This window comes from Salmo trutta, chromosome 14, assembly GCF_901001165.1.
Source record: "Salmo trutta chromosome 14, fSalTru1.1, whole genome shotgun sequence".
Classification (NCBI taxonomy): Eukaryota; Metazoa; Chordata; class Actinopteri; order Salmoniformes; family Salmonidae; genus Salmo; species Salmo trutta.
The window spans coordinates 6,496,966-6,524,278 of record NC_042970.1 but is presented as its reverse complement, the minus strand read 5'-3'; the positions used below and the strand labels follow the sequence as shown (position 1 = coordinate 6,524,278).

Below are 27,313 nucleotides of genomic sequence, written 5' to 3'. Positions count from 1 at the left end.
TAGAACCATAGATATATCATCTGTAGAACCATAGACATATCAACTATAGAGCCATAGACATATCAACTATAGAACCATAGACATATCAACTATAACACCATATATATATCAACTATAGAACCATAGATATATCATCTGTAGAACCATAGACATATCAACTATAACACCACAGACATATCAACTTTAGAACCATAGATATATCAACTGTAGAAACATAGACATATCAACTATAGAACCATAGATATATAAACTATAGAACCATAGATTATATCAACTATAGAACCATTGATATATCAACTATAGAACCATAGACATATCAACTATAACACCATAGATATATCAACTATAGAACCATAGATATATCATCTGTAGAACCATAGACATATCAACTATAACACCACAGACATATCAACTATAGAACCATAGATATATCAACTATAGAAACATAGACATATCAACTATAGAACCATAGATATATAAACTATAGAACCATAGATTATATCAACTATAGAACCATTGATATATCAACTATAGAACTATAGATATATCAACTATAGAACCATAGATTATATCAACTATAGAACCATAGATTATATCAACTATAGAACCATAGATTATATCAACTATAGAACCATAGATATATCAACTATAGAACCATAGACATATCAACTATAGAACCATAGATTATATTAACTAAAGAACCATAGATATATCAACTATAGAACCATAGATATATCAACTATAGAACCATAGATATATCAACTATAGAACCATAGATTATATCAACTATAGAACCATAGATTATATCAACTATAGAACCATTGATATATCAACTGTAGAACCATAGATATATCAACTATAGAACCATAGATATATCATCTGTAGAACCATAGACATATCAACTATAGAGCCATAGACATATCAACTATAGAACCATAGACATATCAACTATAACACCATAGATATATCAACTATAGAACCATAGATATATCATCTGTAGAACCATAGACATATCAACTATAACACCACAGACATATCAACTTTAGAACCATAGATATATCAACTATAGAAACATAGACATATCAACTATAGAACCATAGATATATAAACTATAGAACCATAGATTATATCAACTATAGAACCATTGATATATCAACTATAGAACCATAGATATATCAACTATAGAACCATAGATTATATCAACTACAGAACCATAGATTATATCAACTATAGAACCATTGATATATCAACTATAGAACCATAGATATATCAACTATAGAACCATAGATATATCAACTATAGAACCATAGATATATCATCTGTAGAGCCATAGACATATCAACTATAGAACCATAGACATATCAACCATAACACCATAGATATATCAATTATAGAACCATAGATATATCAACTATAGAACCATAGATATATCAACTATAGAACCATAGATATATCAACTATAGAACCATATATATATCAACTATAGAACCATAGATTATATCAACTATAGAACCATAGATTATATCAACTATAGAACCATAGATTATATCAACTATAGAACCATTGATATATCAACTGTAGAACCATAGATATATCAACTATAGAACCATAGATATATCATCTGTAGAACCATAGACATATCAACTATAGAGCCATAGACATATCAACTATAGAACCATAGACATATCAACTATAACACCATCGATATATCAACTATAGAACATAGATATATCATCTGTAGAACCATAGACATATCAACTATAACACCACAGACATCAACTTTAGAACCATAGATATATCAACTATAGAAACATAGACATATCAACTATAGAACCATAGCTATATAAACTATAGAACCATAGATTATATCAACTATAGAACCATTGATATATCAACTATAGAACCATTGATATATCAACTATAGAACCATAGATATATCAACTATAGAACCATAGATTATATCAACTACAGAACCATAGATTATATCAACTATAGAACCATTGATATATCAACTATATCACCATAGATATATCAACTATAGAACCATAGATATATCATCTGTAGAGCCATAGACATATCAACTATAGAACCATAGACATATCAACCATAACACCATAGATATATCAACTATAGAACCATAGACATATCAACTATAGAACCATAGACATATCAACCATAACACCATAGATATATCAACTATAGAACCATAGATATATCAACTATAGAACCATAGATATATAATCTGTAGAACCATAGACATATCAACTATAACACCATAGATATATCAACTATATAACCATAGATATATCAACTGTAGAACCATAGATATATCATCTGTAGAACCATAGACATATCAACTATAACACCACAGACATATCAACTATAGAACCATAGATATATCAACTATAGAAACATAGACATATCAACTATAGAACCATAGATATATCAACTATAACACCACAGACATATCAACTATAGAACCATAGATATATCAACTATAGAACCATAGATTATATCAACTATATCACCACAGACATATCAACTATAGAACCATAGATATATCAACTATAGAACCATAGATATATCAACTATAGAACCATAGATATATCAACTATAGAACCATAGATATATCAACTATAGAACCATAGATATATCAACTATAGAACCATAGAGTCTATGCTGCCCTGTGGGGTCAAACCTTGGCTGTCGTAGCCGGCATCGATGCCGGAGACGTCCCAGGACATGGTGTCACCAATCATTAACTCTAACCACAACCCTAACCCTGGTCTCACCATGTCTACCACTAGTCTTTACCTTGGCTGCCGTAGCCGGCGTCGATGCCGGATCCGTCCCAGGACTCCATGGCAGAGTCCACACTGGGAATGGTGGTGGAGTAAATCTCTGACAGCTTGTTGGTCTTCTGAGAGTCTGTCATGTCCGACACGTCCTCCGTGTCACTCAAATCATTCTCCATCTCTCCATCCTTCTTCTCCTCGTCTGCCACTGGAAGGAGGAAGTAGAGGAACATCTGTTCAGAGAAGGGTCTCTGCGTGTTTTCGGGGCACATGGCCTATGTTTAACAGTAGTGTACTATGTAGGGAATAGGGTGCCATAGGGCTCTGGTCTAAAGGAGTGTACTATGTAGGGAATAGGGTCTAAAGTAGTGCACTATGTAGGGAATAGGGTGCCATAGGGCTCTGGTCTAAAGTAGTGCACTATGTAGGGAATAGGGTGCCATAGGGCTCTGGTCTAAAGTAGTGCACTATGTAGCGAATAGGGTGCCATTTGGGACGCTGATAAAGTTATTAATAAACTATGTTCTCATACGAGAGACGTCGAAGGGTGGGAGGAAAATACCAAACCCCAATTGGTTCTTCAAAAGGTTCTTTGAGGATCCATTAAAAGGGGTGAAGAACTTATTCGGGTTTCCCCACCGTTTCAATGTAATGATCCCCTCCAGGAACCTCTTCTATTTTTGGGTGAAAAGCATAACAGCATTAACTATTTTACAGGGACATTTTTTTTCTTTATGTGATGATACTAATTTTCCAAGCAGATAAAGTTAAACACAGCGCAGGTCATCAAATACTGGATCAAAGTGACCAAGCCTTTGCACAAAAAAAAACTAAAAGAACTATAGTTATATTTTCCCTTTTTTTGTACATAATGATGTTTTACTGGTTTTATGGGGGAAGGAAAACCTTAGAAGCACATGAACCTCATACACACATGAATTAGGAAGATGAGCTGTTCTAGGACAACAAGCAGTATGTATCTGAGCTGGAGCCTGGACAGAGGAGGCAGAGATCCCATAGCAGCAGCACAGCATCAGAGGGCAGCTACCAGCAGAACTCTATACCAAACTCACACAGCCTGCCTGGTTTCATGTAGTTGTTAGTATGTTTAAATGTCAAACTACAAATGGCTGGTTACATGACGTCTGTCCTGATATCCTTGGGAAAGGGAAACATACACCTGATTTATGTAGGTGCAGACTGACACCTAAGGAAGACCGAAACATATTGACAACTCTACAGTATGTTTCATCAGTCCATGTTGTGGTTACTGCAGTCTTCCTGCTTTCTCTTTGGGGTCTAGGCCGGGTAACTGTAAAAACACACTTGATTGATTGATTTTCTGAACACTTACTGTTGACCTGTTTCTTGATCTTGAGTGTGACCGTCTCCCCGGCCATCTGTAGTAGGTGAATGGCCTCGCTGAGCGGCTTGCCCTTCAGACTGACACTGTTGATGGCCAGGATACGGTCTCCCACATGGATGGCTCCAGTCCTACAGAGAAAGACGACAGGCCCCGTTTACACCAGACGGCAGTAATATACCAGTAGTCCATGGAATATAATAGTGGCTAAGAAATAAGATGGGTCATTCTAAGATAAACATAAAGAGAGAGATGAGAGAGAGAACATATATTTTAAGCTAACTTAGATTTTCCATGATTCCTGAATAACCCAGCCAACATACAGAACACGTTTAAAAACATGAGTTATTTAATATAACAGCGGTAAAAATGAATAATAGGTCTGAAACAATAACAAAGCGTTACCCCAGATACATCCGAGTGATGGAGCTTGAGAAATACAACCACTCTAAAATTCATAGACAGAACTATGGAGGCAAGGGTCGAAATGTCTCCATGTTAGTCCACAGAAACAACCATTTGGTTTAGTTCACTAGTCACAGTGCCTTCAGGAAGCATTCACAACCCTCAACTTTTCCCACATTATGTTGTATTAGATCCAGGAGATTTTGAAAGTACTTGATCCAGGAGATTTTGAAAGTATTTGATGCAGGAGATCAACATGATAGATGTTTATAGTGTTTGTTTGCATTGACTTTTTGTTTATAGAAACTGGAGAAAAACAAGCTTATATTTTGGGTTCTGATGGGGTACGACAGTTAAACTGATCTCATGAGGTATTTATAAGGTGTATATATATATATATATATATTCTTAAAGAATCAATGGGTATATATGATTAATTTAACAGTCCAAAAAATTGATTTAAGCCCATTTAAAGTTAACTAAGAAGACACATTTTGATATCATATGAATGAAAACAAATACTACAAACATAGCCTACCAAAATGACTTCAAATACTTTTGATTGTTTGATTGATCCTGTTTGGAAAGCAAGATGGGTGGGGTTTGCACTTTTGGGACTATTCTATCAGTTCCAATGCCCCAGAGAAACTCAATCAAGCAAAGCTTTTAAAAATATTTCAAATAAAGGGTTTAGTTAAGAAATTAAGGCCAGAGGAGGTGTGGGGTTTGGTTAGCTAAACTAGCTAGCCTGTTTGTTTGGTTACCAAAGCAACAACAGTGCATTCTGAAAGTATTCAGACCTCTTCCCTTTTTCCACATTTTGTTACGTTACAACCTTATTCTAAAATTGATTAAATTATATTTGTTTCTAATAAATCTACACACAATACCCCATAATGACATCACAATACCCCATAATGACATCACAATACCCCATAATGACATCACAATACCCCATAATGACATCACAATACCCCATAATGACAAAGCTAAAACAGGTTTTAAGAAAGTTTTGCAAATTTATATTTAAAAAATATATATACCTTATTTACATAAGTATTCAGATCCTTTGCTTTGAGACTCGAAATTGAACAAGTGCATCCTGTTTCCATTATCATCCTTGAGATGTTTCTACAAGTTGATTGGAGTTCGGGGACTGGGAGAGTAGTCAGGATCGAGGGAAAGATAAACGGAGCAAAGTACAGAGAGATCCTTGATGAAAACCTGCTCCAGAGTGCTCAGGACCTCAGACTGGGGCGAAGATTCACCTTCCAACAGGACAACAACCCTAAGCACACAGCCAAGACAACGCAGGAGTGGGAGAGAGGAGAGCGATTGGGCACAGAGAGAGGGGGAGAGAGGAGAGAGATTGGGAAGAGAGAGAGGTGGAGAGAGGAGAGGGGGGGGAGAGGAGAGAGAGGGGACAGAGGAGAGAGAGAGGGGGAGAGAGATTGGAGAGAGGTGGGAGAGGGGGAGAGAGGAAAGAGAGAGAGGAGAGAGAGGGGGTGAGAGGAGAGAGATTGGAGAGAGAGAGGGGGAGAGAGGAGAGAGAGAGGGGAAGAGAGGAGAGAGAGAGGGGGGAGAGTGAGAGAGGGGGGAGAGCGAGAGAGAGGGGGGAGAGAGATTGGAGAGAGGGAGGAGAGGGGGAGAGAGGAGAGAGAGAGAGAGAGAGAGAGGGGGAGAGAGGAGAGAGATTGGAGAGAGAGAGGGGGAGAAGGGAGAGAGAGAGGGGGAGAGGAGAGAGAGAGGAGAGAGAGAGGGGGAGAGGAGAGAGAGAGAGGAAGAGAGAGAGGGGGGAGAGAGGGGTAGGGCCCCTGAACGTGGGGCTGGTGCCCCCTCCTGCCCTTACCGACCCCGGGTCTCTTTCTCAAATCGTCTTTCCTTGATTCCTCACATCCTCCCTACTCGACCATTTTCTGAAAATACTTTGGAGAAAAAGGTGTGAAGAGTACCAGGGCTGACAGGGATAGACAGGTTGGCTCTAGCCCCACGGTCAGAGGCCTTTGTGGGGTAGGCAACAGATGCCTGGGTCCCTGGGTCTAGAGTACCTGCCTGGAACTAGTGGGTCTCACCTCTCAGCCAGGCCCTTCTTGGTGAGGCCAAAACTAACGATGACATTTACTCTGTTCTCTTGTTCCCTGCCCTTCTCCCTTTCCCCTTTCCCCATATCCTCTGTACCCCCTTGTCTCACCTCTGAACCAGCCTCCTCTTAGATATACCGAGCTGGACAAGGCCAGAGCCTTGTGGTGGGTATGGGAAGGAGATACAGAAGGGGATACAGAAGGAGATACAGAAGGGGTAGAACACGTCGGGCTCTAACCCCACAGTCAGGGGCCCTGGAAAAAAACACTGACCAGGGCAGCTAGGCTCCAGGATCCCCGGGCTCACCTTTCAGCCAGGCCCCGCTTGGTGAGGCCAGAGATAACGATGGGGTCAAAGGGCTCCTCTGTGCCTGAGATGGTGATGCCCAGCGGGCCACCATATCTCTTCAGCTCCACCGTATAGATGATTAAACCAGACGTCTCCTGTTCATCTAGAAGGGGGGAGGGAGGGAGAGAGAGAGAGAGAGAGAGGGGGGGGGGGAGACCATTAGAGAAAGAGAGAGGCCAATAGAGAGAGAAAGAGAGAGAGACAGAGAAAGGAAGGGATGTCTTCAGGGCATAACATAACTAAACTTTAAAGCAACAAAGATAACAACTAGGTTCCCTAAACATCTAACATCCACAATACACAGGTAGAAAGGCATTCAACTTGAAAAATGACTGAAGGATGGCTATTCACTTTCCCTAAGAAATGCATAGAGGAAATTAAAATGGCCCTTATGACTGAGATGGTGCCTTTGCTGCTATAACAGCTGCTATAACCTCCTCTCTTCTGGGAAGGCTTTCCACTAGATGTTGGAACATTGCTGCTGAGACTTGCTTCCATTCAGCCACAAGAGCATTAGTGAGGTCGAGCACTGATGTTGGGCGATTAGGCCTGGATCGCAGTCGGCGTTCCAATTCATCCCAAAGGTGTTCGATTGGTTTGAGGTTAGGGCTCTGTGCAGGCCAGTCAAGTTCTTCCACACCGATCTCGACAAACCATTTCTGTATGGACCATCGCTTTGTGCACGGGGGCATTGTTATGCTGAAACAGGAAAGGGCCTTCCCCAAACTGTTGCCACAAAGTTGGAAGCACAGAATCGTCTTGAATGTCATTGTATGCTGTAGCGTTAAGATTTCCCTTCACTGGAACGAAGGGGCCTAGCCTGAACCATGAAAAACAGCCCCAGACCATTATTCCTCCTCCACCAAACTTTACAGTTGGCACTATGCATTGGGGCAGGTAGCGTTCTCCTGGCATCAGCCAAACCCAGATTCATCCGTCGGGCTGCCAGATGGTAAAGTGTGATTCATCACTCCAGAGAACCCATTTCCACTGCTCCAGAGTCCAATGGTGGCGAGCTTTACACAACTCCAGCAAACGCTTGGCATTGTACATGGCGATCTTAGGCTTGTGTGTGGCTGCTTGGCCATTGAAAACATTTCATGAAGCTGCCGATGAACAGTTGTTGTGCTGACGTTGTTTCCAGAGGCAGTTTGGAACTCGGTAGTGAGTGTTGCAACCGAGGACAGACGATTTTTACGTGCTACACGCTTCAGCACTCAGCGGTCCCGTTCTGTGAGCTTGTGTGGCCTACCACTTCATTGCTGAACCATTGTTGATCCTAGACGTTTCAACTTCACAATAACAGCACTTACAGGGGCAGCTCTATAGCAGGACAGAAATGTGACAAACTGACTTGTTGGAAAGGTGGCATCCTATGACGGTGCCACGTTGAAAGTCACTGAGCTCTTCAGTACGGGCCATTCTACTGCCATTGTTTGTCTATGGAGATTGCATGGCTGTGTCCTCAGATTTTATACACCCCATCAGCAACGGGTGTGGCTGAAATAGGCAAATCCACTAATTTAAAGGGGTGGCTATATACTTTTGTGTGTATATATAGTGTCGGTCATGTGTGAAACATGTCCTCAGATCCCACCACTGGGGAGTAAGAAGGTTTGGAGGCGAGGCGAGGAGAGGGGAGGAGAGGAGAGGCATCTTCAGCTACAGCTGGACTAAAGCAACACTTTCATCACGTCAGGCAGCAACATTATTAAACCTATCTGCTATTCCTAGAGCTGCATCTGATATTTGGTAGAGAGCGTGAACTATATAACACTGTAGGTTTCTACTATTCATCATGTATAGCTAGCTATTGGTTCCTCTAAAACACTAGAATACTGGTGGGTGATAATCGTTGCATCGTGATTGTGTCAGACGGGGAGAACAAATGGCTGTGGATATTTTTCAGACAATACTGCCACCCTGTGGCGGAGCCCGGTACTGTAACTCATGTTCACACAATACTGCAACACTGTGGTGGAGCCTGGTACTGTAACTCATGTCCACACAATACTGCCACCCTGTGGTGGAGCCTGGTACTGTAACTCATGTTCACACAATACTGCAACACTGTGGTGGAGCCTGGTACTGTAACTCATGTTCACACAATACTGCCACCCTGTGGTGGAGCCTGGTACTGTAACTCATGTTCACACAATACTGCAACACTGTGGTGGAGCCTGGTACTGTAACTCATGTTCACACAATACTGCCACCCTGTGGTGGAGCCTGGTACTGTAACTCATGTTCATAATGCCTTCATGTTGGTGTGTTTATTTGGCTTATTTAATTAGTTCTCCAATGATCATGCCTATTGCTTCATTGATCAATAAGCTAATTTAATTGATCAGTATCAAAACAATTATTTGTGTACTTGATTGACATTTTACTGCATTGTTAGGAGCCACTAATATAAACCTTCCGCTGCACTCACTATAACATCTGCTAAACTATGTCTGTAACCAATAAACTTCGATTTGATTTGACCTTCTGGTTGGAACATTGCATGGAAGCATTCAACATTATGCGAGTGTTTGACATATTTCATACACTCCTTCCTAACTGCCTCCCAGCCAGGCACCAAGCAGGCTCACCAGAGTTGTCTTCGTCCTTACGGATCTTGAGTTTAACCAGGTCCTCGGCCTGTTCTAGGATCTGACAGGCATCTTCCATGGAACAGTTCTCCAGACGGATGTTGTCTATGGCCAGGAGCTTGTCCCCAGGCTCCAAGGTACCGGTCCTGGGTAAAGAGAGAGAGGAGGTAGAGAGAGAGAGAGAGAGAGAGGGAGAGAGAGAGAGAGAGAGAGAGAGAGAGAGAGAGAGGAGGGTAGACGGAGGTAGATAGAGATAAAAGTTAGAGAAGGGTGGAATAAAGGGGTAGAGAGCGAGAGAAAGACAGGTAGAGGGGTAGAGAGAGAGACAGGTAGAGGGGTAGAGAGAGAGACAGGTAGAGGGGTAGAGAGAGAGACAGGTAGAGGGTAGAGAGAGAGGGGTAGAAAGAGAGGTAGAGGGGTAGAGAGAGAGGGGTAGAGGGGTAGAGAGAGAAGGGTAGAGGGGAAGAGAGAGAGAGGGATAGAGAGAGGGATAGAGAGGGAGGGGTAGAGAAAGAGAGAGAGAGGGGTAGAGAGAGAGAGGGATAGAGAGAGGTAGTGAGAGAGAGGGATAGAGAGAGGGATAGAGAGGGAGGGGTAGAGAGAGAGAGGGATAGAGAGAGGTAGAGAGAGAGAGGGATAGAGAGAGGTAGAGAGAGGGAGGGGTAGAGAAAGAGAGAGAGAGGGGTAGAGAGAGAGAGGGATAGTGAGGGATAGAGAGAGGTAGAGAGAGAGGGATAGAGAGAGAGGGATAGAGAGAGAGGGATAGAGAGAGAGGGATAGAGAGAGAGAGGGATAGAGAGAGAGAGGGATAGAGAGAGGTAAACAGGTTTTGAACTGTATCATTGGTGATTTTGTGCGAAATGTCTCTCTGTGGGAGGACCATGTTACTGTCTCTCTCTGTAGGAGGACTACGTTACTGTCTCTCTTTATGAGGACTACGTTACTGTCTCTCTTTATGAGGACTACGTTACTGTCTCTCTCTGTAGGAGGACTACGTTACTGTCTCTCTCTGTAGGAGGACTATGTTACTGTCTCTCTCTGTAGGAGGACTACGTTACTGTCTCTCTCTGTAGGAGGACTACGTACTGTCTCTCTCTGTAGGCATACTACGTTACTGTCTCTCTCTGTAGGAGGACTACGTTACTGTCTCTCTCTGTAGGAGGACTATGTTACTGTCTCTCTCTGTAGGAGGACTACGCTACTGTCTCTCTCTGTAGGAGGACTACGTTACTGTCTCTCTCTGTAGGAGGACTACGTTACTGTCTCTCTCTGAAGGAGGACTACGTTACTGTCTCTCTCTGTAGGAGGACTACGTTACTGTGACTCTCTGTATGAGGACTACATTACTGTCTCTCTCTGTAGGAGGACTACGTTACTGTCTCTCTCTGTAGGAGGACTACGTTATTGTCTCTCTGTAGGAGGACAACGTTACTGTCACTCTCTCAAACAATTTAACCCAAGTCATTAATCTGTGGCCTGAAGCCATCCATGTTCCTGTATCATACTGTACCTGTGAGCCATGCTGCCTTTCTTAATGTCTGAGATGATTAATGGCTCTCCAGATTTCTTACTGGCTGTGAGGGACAGGAGAAGAGAGGAGGAGGAGGAGGAGGAGGAGGAGGAGGAGGAGAGAGGTTAGCTAATGTTAGTTACTGATGCATATAGTTTTATCAGATGTTTGTTCTCTCTCTCTCTCTGTGTGTGTGTGTGTGTGTGTGTGTGTGTGTGTGTGTGTGTGTGTGTGTGTGTGTGTGTGTGTGTTGTAACAGATATACAGTTGAAGTCGGAAGTTTACATACACTTATGTTGTAGTCATTAAAACTCGCTTTTCAACCAATCCACAAATTTCTTGTTCAAGTCTGGTTCATCCTTGGGAGCATTTTCCAAACGCCTGAAGGCACCACATTCATCTGTACAAACAATAGTACGCAAGTATAAACACCATAGACCCACGCTGCCGTCATACCGCTCAGGAAGGAGAAACGTTTTGTCTCCTAGAGATGAAGGTACTTTGGTGCGAAAAGTGCAAATCAATCCTAGAACAACAGCAAAGGACCTTGTGAAGATGCTGGAGGAAACAGGTACAAAAGTATCTATATCCACAGTAAAACGAGTCCTATATCGACATAACCTGAAAGGCCGCTCAGCAAAAAAAGCCAGACTACGGTTTGCAACTGCACATGGGACAAAGATCGAACTTTTTGGAAAAGTGTTCTCTGGCCTGATGAAACAAAAATAGAACTGTTTGACCATAATGACCATTGTTATGTTTGGAGGAAAAAGGGGGAGGCTTGCAAGCCGAAGAACACCATCCCAACCGTGAAGCACGGGGGTGGCAGCATCATGTTGTGGGGGTGCTCGGCTCGGCCATCCGACCGCAAGGCACTTCAGAGGGTAGCGCGTACGGCCCAGTACATCACTGGGGCAAAGTTGCCTGTCATCCAGGACCTCTATACCAGGCAGTATCAGAGGAAGGCCCTAAAAATTGTCAAAGACCCAAGCCACCCCAGTCATAGACTGTTCTCTCTACTACCGCATGGCAAGCGGTACTGGAGTGCCAAGTCTAGGACAAAAAGGCTTCTCAACAGTTTTTACCCCCAAGCCGTAAGTGTCCTGAACAGGCAACCAAAACTATTTGCATTGTGTGCAGCCCCCCAACCCCTCTTTTATGCTGCTGCTACTCTCTGTTTATCATATGTGCATAGTCACTTTAACTATACATTCATGTACATACTACCTCAATCAGCCTGACTAACCAGTGCCTGAATATAGCCTTGCTACTGTTATTTTCAAATGTGTTTTTACTGTTGTTTTATTTCTTTACTTACACACACACACACACACACACACACACACACACACACACACACACACACACACACACACACACACACACACACACACACACACACACACACACACACACACACACACACACACACACACACACACACCTTTTTTCGCACTATTGGTTAGAGCCTGTAAGTAAGCATTTCACTGTAAGGTCTACACCTGTTGTATTCAGCGCACGTGACAAATAAACTTTGATTTGATTTTGCTTTGCTGCAGGAGGGACTGGTGCATTTCACAAAACAGATGGCATCATGAGGACGGAAAATGATGTGGATATATTGAAGCAACATCTCAAGACATCAGTCAGGAAGTTAAAGCTTGGTCGCAAATGGGACTTACAAATGGACAATGACCCCAAGCATACTTCCAAAGTTGTGGCAAAATGGCTTAAGGACAACAAAGTCAAGGTATTGGAGTGGCCATCACAAAGCTCTGACCTCAATCCTATAGAACATTTGTGGGCAGAACTGAAAAAGTGTGTGCGAGCAAGGAGGCCTACAAACCTGACTCAGTTACACTGTCACGTCCTGACCAGCAGAGGGAGTAGTTGTTTAGTATTTTTGGTCAGGACGTGGCTGAAGTACTGTGTTGTATGTGTTTTTCTGGTATTTCTGTTTCTTTGTTAGTCTGTGTGGCTCCCGGTCAGGGACAGCTGGTTATCGTTGTTCCTGATTGGGAGTCACATATTAGGAGTGTTTTTGTCACCTGGTTTTTGTGGGTTGTTTTATTTCGCACTGCTACGTATAGTTATAGCCTGTGAAACTGTCTCCTGTCGTTCTAGTTTATTGTTTTTCCGTGTGCATCAAACTTAATATAATTATGTGGAACACGCAACCCGCTGCTTATTGGTCTGACAGTGATATCTCTGGCCCACTGGGAATGTGATGAAAGAAATAAAAGTTGAAATAAATCATTCTCTCCACTATTATTCTGACATTTCACATTCTTAAAATAAAGTGGTGATCCTAACTGACCTAAGACAGGGAATTTTTACTTGGATTAAATGTTGTGAAAAAGTTTAAATGTATTTGGCTAAGGTGTATGTAAACTTCCGACTTCAACTGTGTGTATATATATACAAGTGTGTATATATACAAGTGTGTATATATATATATATATATATGTACACATATATATATACTTTATATATATACTCATATGTTGTCAAGAAAATATTTATGCTAATTTCTTGTCAAAAGAAAAACTGAGATTGAAGTGAACAAAACGGCAGATAAACAGCTGGCTATTGGTAATGTTCTAGAAGAAGCACTCCAATATACAATGTGGCATGGAGCCCCTTTTGGTGTTCCGCTACTGGAGACAGAACCTGAAGACAGAACCTGAAGAGAACCTGAAGAGAACCTGAAGACAGAACCTGAAGAGAACCTGAAGACAAAACCTGAAGACAGCACCTGAAGAGAACCTGAAGACAGCACCTGAAGAGAACCTGAAGACAGCACCTGAAGACAGCACCTGAAGACAGCAACTGAAGACAGCACCTGAAGAGAACCTGAAGACAGAACCTGAAGACAGAACCTGAAGACAGCACCCGAAGAGAACCTGAAGACAGCACCTGAAGACAGCACCTGAAGAGAACCTGAAGACAGCACCTGAAGACAGCACCTGAAGACAGCACCTGAAGAGAACCTGAAGACAGCACCTGAAGACAGAACCTGAAGACAGCACCTGAAGACAGCACCTGAAGACAGCACCTGAAGACAGCACCTGAAGAGAACCTGAAGACAGAACCTGAAGACAGAACCTGAAGACAGAATGACACATTGGTTTCCTTACCCTGTAAGCAGTCTATGGTCAAGGTATGACAACAATTCATGCTTTGGTTTAGTTTCCCTGGCACTGTTTCCACCTGCGAATACTTAGCATTTGTGGCACAAATACCATTCAAGTCATGGGACCGATATGAGAATTGTTTGCGGATCTGTTAAAATCATCTATAAGTGACTTTCTTAAAATTCACAATCATTTTGAGATACTTTTGGATTATTTATAATTTTTGAACTTGGGTGAACTATCCCTTTATTTATTTTTATTTCATTGAACCTTAAAGGAGAGGAGAAGACTTAAAGGGGAGGAGAAGACTTAAAGGGGAGCAGAAGACTTAAAGGGGAGGAGAAGACTTAAAGGAGAGATTACTTAAAGGGGAGCAGAAGACTTAAAGGGGAGAAGACTTAAAGGGGAGCAGAAGACTTAAAGGGGAGGAGAAGAAGAAAATTCCATGGCTGTTATTTTTGTTTAAGAGGCAGCTAGGAGAACACCCAGGGAATAGATCAGTAGAGTGATACTTCATGTCCTTTAATAAAGTCAACAACCCTTCAGATAGCTGCTTGTGCATAAACAGAGCTGTAGCAGCCGGGTCCATTCCCAAGGCAGTCAGTCTTCTGCAGGCACAGGGAGAATGAAGAGGATTAGGGGCCTGCGTTCCAAATTACACCCTATTTCCTATAGAGTGCAATGGGCCCTGAACAAAAGTAGTGCACTGTATAAGCAATAGGGTGTAACTTAAGACGCAACCATGGTAACACTGGGTGGTCTAGTGATAAAATAAAGCCACTTCCATGAGAAACAGGATAAATAGCTTCTGCTGACTTTCAATGATAGATCATTTAGACATGATGGTACAGGAAGTGTGTATGTTTATTTTATATTTGTGTGTGTGTGTGTGTGTGTGTGTGTGTGTACGCGTGTATGTGTGTGTGTCTGTATATGTGTGTGTGTGTACGCGTGTGTGTTTGCATGTGTGATAACGTGTGTGTGTGTGTGCCTGTGTGTGTGTGTGTGTGTGTGTGTGCACGTGTGTGTGTATATGTGTGTGTGTGTGTGTGTGTGTGTGTGTGTGTGTGTGTGTGTGTGTGTGTGTGTGTGTGTGTGTGTGTGTGTGTGTGTACTAAACCTTACCACTGATGGTGATGCCCAGCTCCATCCCTCTCTTCTTAGGTAGTTTAACATGGAATGTTCCACTACTGGGAACAACAGACTCTACAACACAACACAACCCAACACAACCCACATCATAACTGGCACCATATCACAGGAAGTTATTTACAATAGATTGCATAGGATGAATCCCAAATGGCACCCTATTCCCTATGTAAGCACCAGCTGTCAGAGCAGCTCACAGATCACTGCACCTGTACATAGCCCATCTGTAAATAGCCCATCCAACTACCTCATCCCCATACTGTATTTATTTATCTTGCTCCTTTGCACCCCAGTATCTCTACTTGCACATTCATCTTCTGCACATCTACCATTCCAGTGTTTAATTGGTATATTGTAATTACTTTGCCACTATGGCCTATTTATTGCCTTAACTCCCTTATCTTACCTCATTTGCACACACTGTATATAGACTTTTTTTCTATTGTGTTATTGACTGTACGTTTGTTTATGTGTAACTCTGTGTTGTTGTATGTGTCGAACTGCTTTGCTTTATCTTGACCAGGTCGCAGTTGTAAATGAGAACTTATTCTCAACTAGCCTACCTGGTTAAATAAAGGTGAAATAATATAAAATAAAAAAATGTAATGCACTACTTTTGACCAGGGCACATAGGGCTTTTTTCAACAGTAGGGCACTATGTAGAGAATAGGGTGCCATTTGGGATTCAAGCCATCAGGTAAATCACTAGCTGTATTACATACTATATCGTTCCTGATGAAAGTCTGTTTAATCATGTTTGCTGTGAATCTGAAAGGACAGCACATTCTCTAACTGATGTTGTGTCACATGCAGATTATTTACTATAATGATAAGCTATCAATAGGTCTGCTCATTATAACGATTGCCACTAGACTACCACTCACACTAATACTGTATATTTTAAACAATCATTTTGAAAACACTAGGGACACTTTACTAAACCCTGATGACAAACCTGCGTCTGTTAGTCTAGCTAGCTTTTTCAACCATTTTATGAATTCATGACTTTCACGTACTGTTATGTATAGTCTAATGAGAGGCCTAAGTCCCAGTGACCAACCTGCGACGTCAAACTCCACCTCCAGGGAGACCTTATTGGTCAGAGCCGCATCTCGGAGAAGCTGATTTGCTTCCTCCAGTGTTCCGTCCTCCGTGGGGATTCCGTTGATGGACAGGAGTCTGTCTCCCACCTGCAGCAATCCGCACCTGTCAGGACAAAAATCAATCAATCAATCTGTCAGTCAGAAACAACTGCAGGTATACGTGAAATGTAATGAGCCCCTGCAGGAAAACATATGGTCTGACAAGTGCTTCAATTGGAATTAAAAAATATATATTTTTACCAGTCACTTTCATATGAATATCCAGGATTTCGGCAGACAGTAGAACATTTCATTATTTAATTCAAATCAAAATCGATTTCTTTTTTGTTGATTGGATTTGTACTTTTCAGTTGTAACAGTCAGAGAAACAAGGAAGAAATGAAAGGATACCCAGAGATGGGAAAAAACAGACTGCAGAGTTATGGTTTAATGAATACAGTAACCTCCAGGGAAGCAGAGCACATGCATCTTATTACCAATCATCTGGAGAGTAATTGAAAAGGCACTGGAGAGTGAACAGGTCAGACTTACAGATAGAGAGAGAGATGGGAGGAGGGAGAGAGAGAGATAGGGAGGGAGACAGGGAGAAAGAGAGAGAGAGAGATAGGGAGGGAGGGAGGGATGTAGAGAAAGAGAGAGAGAGAGAGAGAGAGAGAGAGAGAGAGAGAGAGAGAGAGATACAGGGAGGGAGGGAGGGAGAAAGATAAGAGGGGAAATATGAAATCAGAGTTTGAAACAAACACCCTCTTTATCAGACTGAGGATGCATCGGTGGAGGTGCTGTGATTCTTTTAGATTCAATTTACAGTACACACACACACACATACACAGAGATATGCTGCAAACACACACACACACACACACACACACACACACACACACACACAGTTGTGATGTTGATGTTTGAACAGTTGACAGCGTAAATGCTGTTCAGAGGTCTGAGGCCGTGCTCTACATTCCATTAACCACCCACTCAGTGATCTCAACCAGCGCTAATCACCAGCCTCTTTACGGCAAATCAACAGGCCTGTTTAGCTACCATGTCCTACATAAATACACAGCTTTTACTAACAGACAAAAACCCATTGTGACTGGAATTAGATGGTAGTCTTTACAGCCCCTGCTCTGGAAACCATTTTAAAGTGGCAGCTTTTCTGGAGGTGGGTTTTGTAGAAAGAAGAAAAGGCAAAGTAGCGTTGGGTTGTAACGGGTTGTCACGGGTTGTCACGGGTTGTAACGGGTTGTCACGGGTTGTAACGGGTTGTAACGGGTTGTAACGGGTTGTCACGGGTTGTAACGGGTTGTCACGGGTTGTCACGGGTTGTAACGGGTTGTAACGGGTTGTAACGGGTTGTAACGGGTTGTCACGGGTTGTAACGGGTTGTCACGGGTTGTAACGGGTTGTAACGGGTTGTCACGGGTTGTAACGGGTTGTCACGGGTTGTCACGGGTTGTCACGGGTTGTAACGGGTTGTAACGGGTTGTAACGGGTTGTCACGGGTTGTAACGGGTTGTCACGGGTTGTAACGGGTTGTCACGGGTTGTCACGGGTTGTCACGGTTGTAACGGGTTGTAACGGGTTGTAACGGGTTGTAACGGGTTGTAACGGGTTGTAACGGGTTGTCACGGGTTGTAACGTGGTTGTAACGGGTTGTCACGGGTTGTCACGGGTTGTCACGGGTTGTAACGGGTTGTCACCGGGTTGTAACGGGTTGTAAGCCGGGTTGTAACGGGATTGTCACGGGTTGTAACGGGTTGTAACGGGTGTCACGGGATATGTAACAGGGTTGTTAAACGGGTTGTCACGGGTTGTGAACGGTGTTGGTAACGGGTTGTCACGGGTGGGTCACGGGTTGTCACGGGTTGTCACGGGTTGTAACGGGGTGGTAACGGGTTGTATCGGGTGTCACGGGTGTCACGGGTTGTAACGGTGTTGTCACGGGATTGTAAACGGGTTGTAACACGGTTGTAACGGGTTGTCACGGGTTGTACTGGGGAACGGGTTGTCACGGGTTGTAACGGGTTGTAACGGGTTGTAAAGGGTTGTAACGGGTTGTCACCGGGTTGTAACGGGTTGTACTGGGTGGTAACGGGTTGTAACGGGTTGTAACGGTTGTAACGGGTTGTCACGGGTTGTCACGGGTTGTAACGGGTTGTCACGGGTTGTAACGGGTGTCAACGGTCTGTTAACGGGTTGTACGGGTTGTAACGGGTTGTCACGGGTTGTAACGGGGTGTCACGGGTTGTAACGGGTTGTAACGGTTTGTAACGGGTTGTAACGGGTTGTCACGGGTTGTCACGGTTGTAACTGGTTGTCAACGGGTTGTCACGGGTGTCACGGGTTGTCACGGTGTTTGTAACGGGTTGTCACGGGTTGTCACGGGTTTGTAACGGGTTGTAAACGGGTTGTCACGGTTGTAACGGGTTGTAACGGGGTTGTCACGGGTTGTAACGGGTTGTACACGGGTTTTACGGGTTGTAACGGGTTGTAACGGTTGTAACGGGTTGTCACGGGTTGTCACGGTTGTAACGGGTTTGTCAACGGGGTTTGTAACGGGTTGTAACGGGTTGTAACGGGTTGTCAAGGGTTGTAACGGGTTGTCACGGGTTGTAACGGGTTGTCACGGGTTGTCACGGGTTGTAACGGGTTGTCACGGGTTGTAACGGGTTGTAACGGGTTGTAACGGGTTGTCACGGGTTGTAACGGGTTGTAACGGGTTGTAACGGGTTGTAACGGGTTGTCACGGGTTGTAACGGGTTGTCACGGGTTGTCACGGGTTGTCACGGGTTGTAACGGGTTGTAACGGGTTGTAACGGGTTGTCACGGGTTGTCACGGGTTGTCACGGGTTGTAACGGGTTGTCACGGGTTGTAACGGGTTGTAACGGGTTGTCACGGGTTGTCACGGGTTGTAACGGGTTGTAACGGGTTGTCACGGGTTGTCACGGGTTGTCACGGGTTGTAACGGGTTGTCACGGGTTGTCACGGGTTGTAACGGGTTGTAACGGGTTGTCACGGGTTGTAACGGGTTGTAACGGGTTGTCACGGGTTGTAACGGGTTGTCACGGGTTGTAACGGGTTGTAACGGGTTGTAACGGGTTGTAACGGGTTGTCACGGGTTGTCACGGGTTGTAACGGGTTGTCACGGGTTGTCACGGGTTGTAACGGGTTGTAACGGGTTGTAACGGGTTGTCACGGGTTGTCACGGGTTGTCACGGGTTGTCACGGTTGTAACGGGTTGTCACGGGTTGTCACGGGTTTGTAACGGGTTGTAACGGGTTGTAACGGGTTGTCACGGGTTGTCACGGGTTGTAACGGGTTGTCACGGGTTGTAACGGGTTGTAACGGGTTGTAACGGGTTGTCACGGGTTGTAACGGGTTGTAACGGGTTGTAACGGGTTGTAACGGGTTGTCACGGTTGTCACGGGTTGTAACGGGTTTGTCAGGGTTGTCACGGGTTGTAACGGGTTGTAACGGTTGTAACGGGTTGTCACGGGTTTGTCACGGGTTGTCACGGGTTGTAACGGGTTGTAACGGGTTGTAACGGGTTGTCACGGGTTGTAACGGGTTGTAACGGTTGTAAACGGGTTGTAACGGGTTGTCACGGTTCCGTTGTCCACGGTTGTAACGGTGTAACGGGTTGTCACGGGTTGTCACGGGTTGTAACGGGTTGTCACGGGTTGTAACGGGTTGTCACGGGTTGTCACGGGTTGTCACGGGTTGTCACGGGTTGTAACGGGTTGTCACGGGTTGTCACGGGTTGTAACGGGTTGTAACGGGTTGTCACGGGTTGTCACGGGTTGTCACGGTTGTCACGGGTTGTAACGGTTGTCACGGGTGTCACGGGTTGTAACGGGTTTGTAACGGGTTGTAACGGGTTGTCACGGGTTGTCACGGGTTGTAAACGGGATTGTAACGGGTTGTAACGGGTTGTAACGGGTTGTCACGGGTTGTCACGGGTTGTAACGGTTTGTAACGGGTTTGTAAACGGGTTGTCACGGGTTGTCACGGGTTGTCACGGGTGTGTAACGGGGTTGTAACGGGTTGTCACGGGTTGTCACGGGTTGTAACGGGTTGTCACGGGTTGTCACGGGTTGTAACGGGTTGTCACGGGTTGTCACGGGTTGTCACGGGTTGTCACGGGTTGTAACGGGTTGTCACGGGTTGTAACGGGTTGTAACGGCTTACTATGGGTTGTAACGGGTTGTAACGGGTTGTCACGGCTTACAATGGGTTGTAATATGGACCGGATGCTGGAGTGAGTAGTCGTGCTGTACTTCGCTCCGCGGGTAATATTACATTACATTACAACAGAACGATTTGATTAGTGTAATGTTAGCTAGCTAGCTACATAGTTGTCTTTGCATCAAGGATAAAGGTGTAGCTAAAGGTGCAGGTGTAGCTTTGAGAAACTAACTTTGAGAAACTAACACGGTTAGCTAGCCAGCTAGCCAGCTGTATTCGTTAGTTCGCGCCGTTTTCCAAACGGCATCAACACCACAACCACTGCTAGCTAGCCAACTTTACCAACTAGCAGTACTGTAGAATCGAAATACATTACAACGGAACGAGTTGATTAGTGTAATGTTAGCTAGCTACATAGTTGTCTCTGTATCAAAGATAAAAGATAAAGGTAAATGCAGCCACTGCTAGCTAGCCAACTCTACCAGCTAGCATTACTGTATCATTTTTAGTCAATGTGTGTGTTATTGGATGCTAGCATGCTAGTTAGCTACGGCGTCATAGGACACTGTGTGGGTTTCACGGAAGAATACTGTACCAAGTTATCTAGCTGAATAAACTAAGTTTGAGCCTATTCCTGGAAACATTGAACCACTGTAGTTTACATCAGTTATAGTTTCTAAAGTGGAAGTTGGAAGAGTTATATTTGAGTGTTTCAGTGAAAGGTTAGTGAGGGAGGCCCTGCTCTCTCGCTTCCCCAGTTGTTTAGTTAATTTTCATTCCAATCTCCTTTGCATTAGCGTAGCCTCTCCTGTAGCCTGTCAACTATGTGTCTGTCTATCCCTGTTCTCTCCCCTCTGCACAGGCCATACAAACGCTTCACACCACGTGGCCGCTGCCACTCTAACCTGGTGGTCCCAGCGCGCACGACCCACGTGGAGTTCCAGGTCTCCGGCAGCCTCTGGAACTGCCGGTCTGCGGCCAACAAGGCTGAGTTCATCTCAGCCTATGCTACCCTCCAGTCCCTAGACTTCCTGGCGCTGACGGAAACATGGATTACCACAGATAACACTGCTACTCCTACTGCTCTCTCCTCGTCTGCCCACGTATTCTCGCATACCCCTAGAGCATCGAGCCAGCGGGGTGGTGGCACTGGAATCCTCATCTCTCCCAAGTGGACATTCTCTCTTTCTCCCCTGACCCATCTGTCTATCTCCTCCTTTGAATTCCTTGCTGTCACAGTTACCAGCCCGTTCAAGCTTAACATCCTTATCATTTATCGCCCTCCAGGTTCCCTTGGAGAGTTCATCAATGAGCTTGACGCCTTGATAAGTTCCTTTCCTGAGGATGGCTCACCTCTCACAGTTCTGGGTGACTTTAACCTCCCCACGTCTACCTTCGACTCATTCCTCTCTGCCTCCTTCTTTCCACTCCTCTCTTCTTTTGACCTCACCCTCTCACTGTCCCCCCCTACTCACAAGGCAGGCAATACGCTTGACCTCATCTTTACTAGATGCTGTTCTTCTACTAATCTCACTGCAACTCCCCTCCAAGTCTCCGATCACTACCTTGTATCCTTTTCCCTCTCACTCTCCTCCAACACTACTCACTCTGCCCCTACTCAGATGGTATTGCGTCGTCGCAACCTTCACTCTCTCTCTCCTGCTACTCTCTCCTCTTCCATCCTATCATCTCTTCCCTCTGCTCAATCCTTCAACCAATCTCCTGATTCTGCCTCCTCAACCCTCCTCTCCTCCCTTTCTGCATCCTTTGACTCTCTATGTCCCCTATCCTCCAGGCCGGCTCGGTCCTCCCCTCCTGCTCCGTGGCTCGACGACTCACTGCGAGCTCACAGAACAGGGCTCCGGGCAGCCGAGCGGAAATGGAGGAAAACTATCCTCCCTGCGGACCTGGCATCTTTTCACTCCCTCCTCTCCACATTTTCTTCCTCTGTTTCTGCTGCTAAAGCCACTTTCTACCACTCTAAATTCCAAGCATCTGCCTCTAACCCTAGGAAGCTCTTTGCCACCTTCTCCTCCCTCCTGAATCCCCCCCCCCTTCTCTGCGGATGACTCTGTCAACCATTTTGAAAAGAAGTTTGACGACATCCGATCCTCGTTTGTTAAGTCAAACAACACCGCTGGTCCTGCTCACATTGCCCTACCCTATGCTTTGACCTCGTTCTCCCCTCTCTCTCCAGATGAAATCTTGCGACTTGTGACGGCCGTCCGCCCAACAACCTGCCCGCTTGACCCTATCCCCTCCTCTCTTCTCCAGACCATTTCCGGAGACCTTCTCCCCTACCTCACCTCGCTCATCAACTCATCCTTGACCGCTGGCTACGTCCCTTCCGTCTTCAAGAGAGCGAGAGTTGCACCCCTTCTGAAAAAACCTACACTCGATCCCTCCGATGTCAACAACTACAGACCAGTATCCCTTCTTTCTTTTCTCTCCAAAACTCTTGAACGTGCCGTCCTTGGCCAGCTCTCCTGCTATCTCTCTCAGAATGACCTTCTTGATCCAAATCAGTCAGGTTTCAAGACTGGTCATTCAACTGAGACTGCTCTTCTCTGTGTCACGGAGGCTCTCCGCACTGCTAATGGGTTGCAATGGGTTGTAATGGGTTGCAATGGGGACAGACAGACAGCAGTTTGAGACACACTGTGAAACGAGATCTTGAAATGTTCCGACCACAAAATATGTTCAAAGTTCTCCAGTCCACCCCAACCCCCAACCCCCAACCACAACCCCCCCCACCAACCCCAAACCTTCAATCTTCTAACTGATAAGAGATGAGAGTGAATTGTACAGTCTGAGCCCCACTGAGGCTTGACCTAGATAGTTATATCAACTCTCATCCAGTTTGATGCCAAGACATTTTCCTATGAAGTACAAAGGAAGACACTGTCTCTTTAATTTCAAGCCTTCCTGACATAATAAAGATATAATACAGTGTTGTTTTCATTGTAACTCATCTGTTTCCTGTGACCCAGAATTGTTGAGAAGAGAGAAGAAAGAGAGAAGGAGAAAGAGAGAGAAAGAGAGAGAGAAAGTGAGAGAAAGAGAGAGAGAAAGAGAGAGAAAGTGAGAGAAAGAGAGAGAAGGAGAGAGAGAGAAAGAGAGATGAGAGAGAGAGATGGAGAAAGAGAGGAGAGAGATAGAGAGAGAGATAGAGAGAGAGAAAGAGAGAGAATGAGAGAGAGAGAGAGAGAGAGAGAGAGAGAGAGAAGGAGAGAGAAATAGAGAGAAGGAAAGAGAAAGAGAGAGAAGGAGAGAGGAGAGAGAGAGGAGAGAGAGAGAGAGAGAGAGAGGAGAGAGAGAGAAGGAGAGAGAGAGCGAGAGAGAGAGAGAGAAGGAGAGAGAGAGAGAAGGAGAGAGAGAGAAGGAGAGAGAGAAGGAAAGAGAGAGAAGGAGAGAGAGAAGGAGGAAAGAGAGAGAAGGAGAGAGAGAAGGAGAGAGAGAGAGAGAGAGAGAGAAGGAGAGAGAGAGAAGGAGGGAGAGAAGGAGGAAAGAGAGAGAAGGAGAGAGAGAGAGAGAGAGAGAGAGAAGGAGAGAGAGAGAAGGAGAGAGAGAGCGAGAGAGAGAGAAGGAGAGAGAGAGAAGGAGAGAGAGAGAGAGAGAGAGAGAGAAGGAGAGAGAGAAGGAGAGAGAGAGACTCCATGAGGAAGGAAGATAATAACTAATGTGACTCCACAGGCTGCTGTAATGAACTCTCTCTCCTTCTCGTGTGTGTGTGTGTGTGTGTGTGTATGTATGTGTGTGTGTGTGTGTGTGTGTGTGTGTGTGTGTGTGTGTGTGTGTGTGTGTGTGTGTGTGTGTGTGTGTGTGTATGTGTGTGTGTGTGTGTGTGTGTGTGTGTGCATGCGACAGTTGGAAATGTTATCCCTGGTCTGGAAGGAGGATCTATCTACCCTCCTGTCTTGTGTGACAGTGGTGAACACGTTCCAGGTGGACCTTTTGCTGTCTCTGCATATCACATGGATGTGGTTCCTGAGAGACCAGGAGTATTTCTCCAGGAGATCTGATCATCTGAGCAGCAAGCCTGCTTCCAGCAGAGGCCTCTGTGGCATTGTGAAACAGCACTGGTAACAAGGAGGATTATGGGTAAGCAAACAGACAACACAATTCCCTGTGATCAGAGCAGAAACACAAGAGGGAACTCTCTCTCTCTCTCTCTGTATCTCTCTCTCTCTCTTTCTCTCTCTCTGTATCTCTCTCTCTCTCTCTCTCTCTGTATCTCTCTCTCTCTCTCTTTCTGTTACATGTGCTTCTCTCAGTAAAGAATAGCAAAATTACCTCGTAGTGAAGCAGGAATGCCCAGGAGACATGGCATAGTTCAAAATCAGATTTCTATCAAAGAGCAACGGAAAACACAGGAACATGTTTTTGGATTCAACAGACAGTGGAGACACCAAGGTCTTAACCTCAGTTCCTTCATCTGGAACATATGAAAGTCTTACAGGACAGAGCCATATCCAGAGAAATGTTGGACTTGTATTGTCCAACCCGACATTTAGTACCTCTCAGCATGTCTGTCTGTTACACCTGACCTCACCTCTCAGCATGTCTGTCTGTTACACCTGACCTCACCTCTCAGCATGTCTGTCTGTTACACCTGACCTCACCTCTCAGCATGTCTGTCTGTTACACCTCACCTCACCTCTCAGCATGTCTGTCTGTACACCTCACCTCTCAGCATGTCTGTCTGTACACCTCACCTCTCAGCATGTCTGTCTGTACACCTCACCTGACCTCTCAGCATGTCTGTCTGACACCTCACCTCACCTCACCTCTCAGCATGTCTGTCTGTACACCTCACCTCTCAGCATGTCTGTCTGACACCTCACCTCTCAGCATGTCTGTCTGACACCTCACCTCCCCTCTCAGCATGTCTGACACCTCACCTCCCCTCTCAGCATGTCTGTCTGCACACCTCACCTCTCAGCATGTCTGTCTGACACCTCACCTCTCAGCATGTCTGTCTGACACCTCACCTCTCAGCATGTCTGTCTGTATACCTCACCTCTCAGCATGTCTGTCTGTATATACCTCACCTCTCAGCATGTCTGTCTGTATATACCTCACCTCTCAGCATGTCTGTCTGACACCTCACCTCTCAGCATGTCTGTCTGACACCTCACCTCTCAGCATGTCTGTCTGACACCTCACCTCTCAGCATGTCTGTCTGCACACCTCACCTCTCAGCATGTCTGTCTGACACCTCACCTCTCAGCATGTCTGTCTGTATACCTCACCTCTCAGCATGTCTGTCTGTACACCTCACCTCTCAGCATGTCTGTCTGTACACCTCACCTCTCAGCAGAGCTGTCTGTACACCTCACCTCTCAGCATGTCTGTCTGTACACCTCACCTCTCAGCATGTCTGTCTGTACACCTCACCTCTCAGCATGTCTGTCTGACACCTCACCTCTCAGCATGTCTGTCTGACACCTCACCTATCAGCATGTCTGTCTGACACCTCTCCTCTCAGCATGTCTGTCTGTACACCTCACCTCTCAGCAGAGCTGTCTGGCTCTATGAAGCGGATGAGAGGGGAAGCAGAGAGGGTCTCTGTAGCGAATATTCCCCCCTGTAGCTGGACCCCAAAGCCATTCAGGGGGTCTCCTCTCAGGATGATCTCACTGCTCTCTGTGTGGACGATCTGGCCACCAGGACCTACACTACTGGACGCCAGGGACACGGCTGGGGGGAGGGGAGACAGAGACAGAGAGAGAGACAGAGACATCAGACAGGACTGTATATTAACTATACCAACCCTACTCTTGGGAATGGGTATGCAGGGTTTTGCTCCAACATTGTTGTAACAGATGTAGCTACCACAATCAATGTCCTGGTGAGAATCAGGTGAACTAGATTAGAGTTGGTGCATGCAGGATGGTAGCTCTCTAGGGGCTATTATGAGGGGCTACTATGAGGGGCTATTATGAGGGGCTACTATGAGGGGCTACTATGAGGGGCTACTATGAGGGGCTACTATGAGGGGCTACTATGAGGGGCTATTATGAGGGGCTACTATGAGGGGCTATTATGAGGGGCTATTATGAGGGGCTACTATGAGGGGCTACTATGAGGGGCTACTATGAGGGGCTACTAAGAGGGGCTATTATGAGGGGCTACTATGAGGGGCTACTATGAGGGGCTACTATGAGGGGCTACTAACAGGGGCTACTATGAGGGGCTACTATGAGGGGCTACCATGCCATACATACATGAGCTCTTATGCTCTTTTTTCCTCTGTCGTCTCTTCATCATGGAGTTGTGTGGGCTCATGGGGACAGCTGTACGGGGCAGGGTACTGGAGATCTGGCTGGTCGACCCAGGGCCCGATGTGGTGGTGGTGGAACCAGGGGAGAAGTTGGTAGACACTAGGGCTGTAGAGAGAGATAGAGAGAAGTCACTAGTGCTGGAGAGAGAGAGAGACGGTAGAGAGAGAAGTGTCACTATGGCAAGAGAGAGAGAGGAGAGAGAGAAGTGTCACTATGGCTAGAGAGAGAGAGAGAGAGAGAGAGGAGAGAGAGAAGTGTCACTATGGCTAGAGAGAGAGGAGAGAGAGAAGTGTCACTATGGCTAGAGAGAGAGAGAGAGAGAGAGGAGAGAGAGAAGTGTCACTATGGCTAGAGAGAGAGAGA

The 27,313-nt window shown here is 45.1% G+C and overlaps 1 protein-coding gene across 2 annotated transcripts in view; it reads right to left on the bottom strand.

Moving 5' to 3' along the window:
- The window catches only part of grip2b (glutamate receptor interacting protein 2b), a 314,229-nt gene that overhangs the window by 31,633 nt on the left and 255,283 nt on the right, over window positions 1-27,313 (bottom strand). For both annotated transcript variants that reach the window (XM_029774267.1, XM_029774268.1), the window contains exons 11-19: window positions 26,894-27,055; window positions 26,177-26,366; window positions 16,441-16,586; window positions 15,357-15,437; window positions 11,098-11,161; window positions 9,588-9,733; window positions 6,952-7,096; window positions 4,150-4,289; window positions 2,815-3,003 (exon numbers count right to left, since the gene is read on the bottom strand). In XM_029774267.1, the coding sequence (XP_029630127.1) occupies window positions 2,815-3,003; window positions 4,150-4,289; window positions 6,952-7,096; window positions 9,588-9,733; window positions 11,098-11,161; window positions 15,357-15,437; window positions 16,441-16,586; window positions 26,177-26,366; window positions 26,894-27,055 (1,263 nt within the window). The remainder of the gene's footprint in view (window positions 1-2,814; window positions 3,004-4,149; window positions 4,290-6,951; window positions 7,097-9,587; window positions 9,734-11,097; window positions 11,162-15,356; window positions 15,438-16,440; window positions 16,587-26,176; window positions 26,367-26,893; window positions 27,056-27,313) is intronic.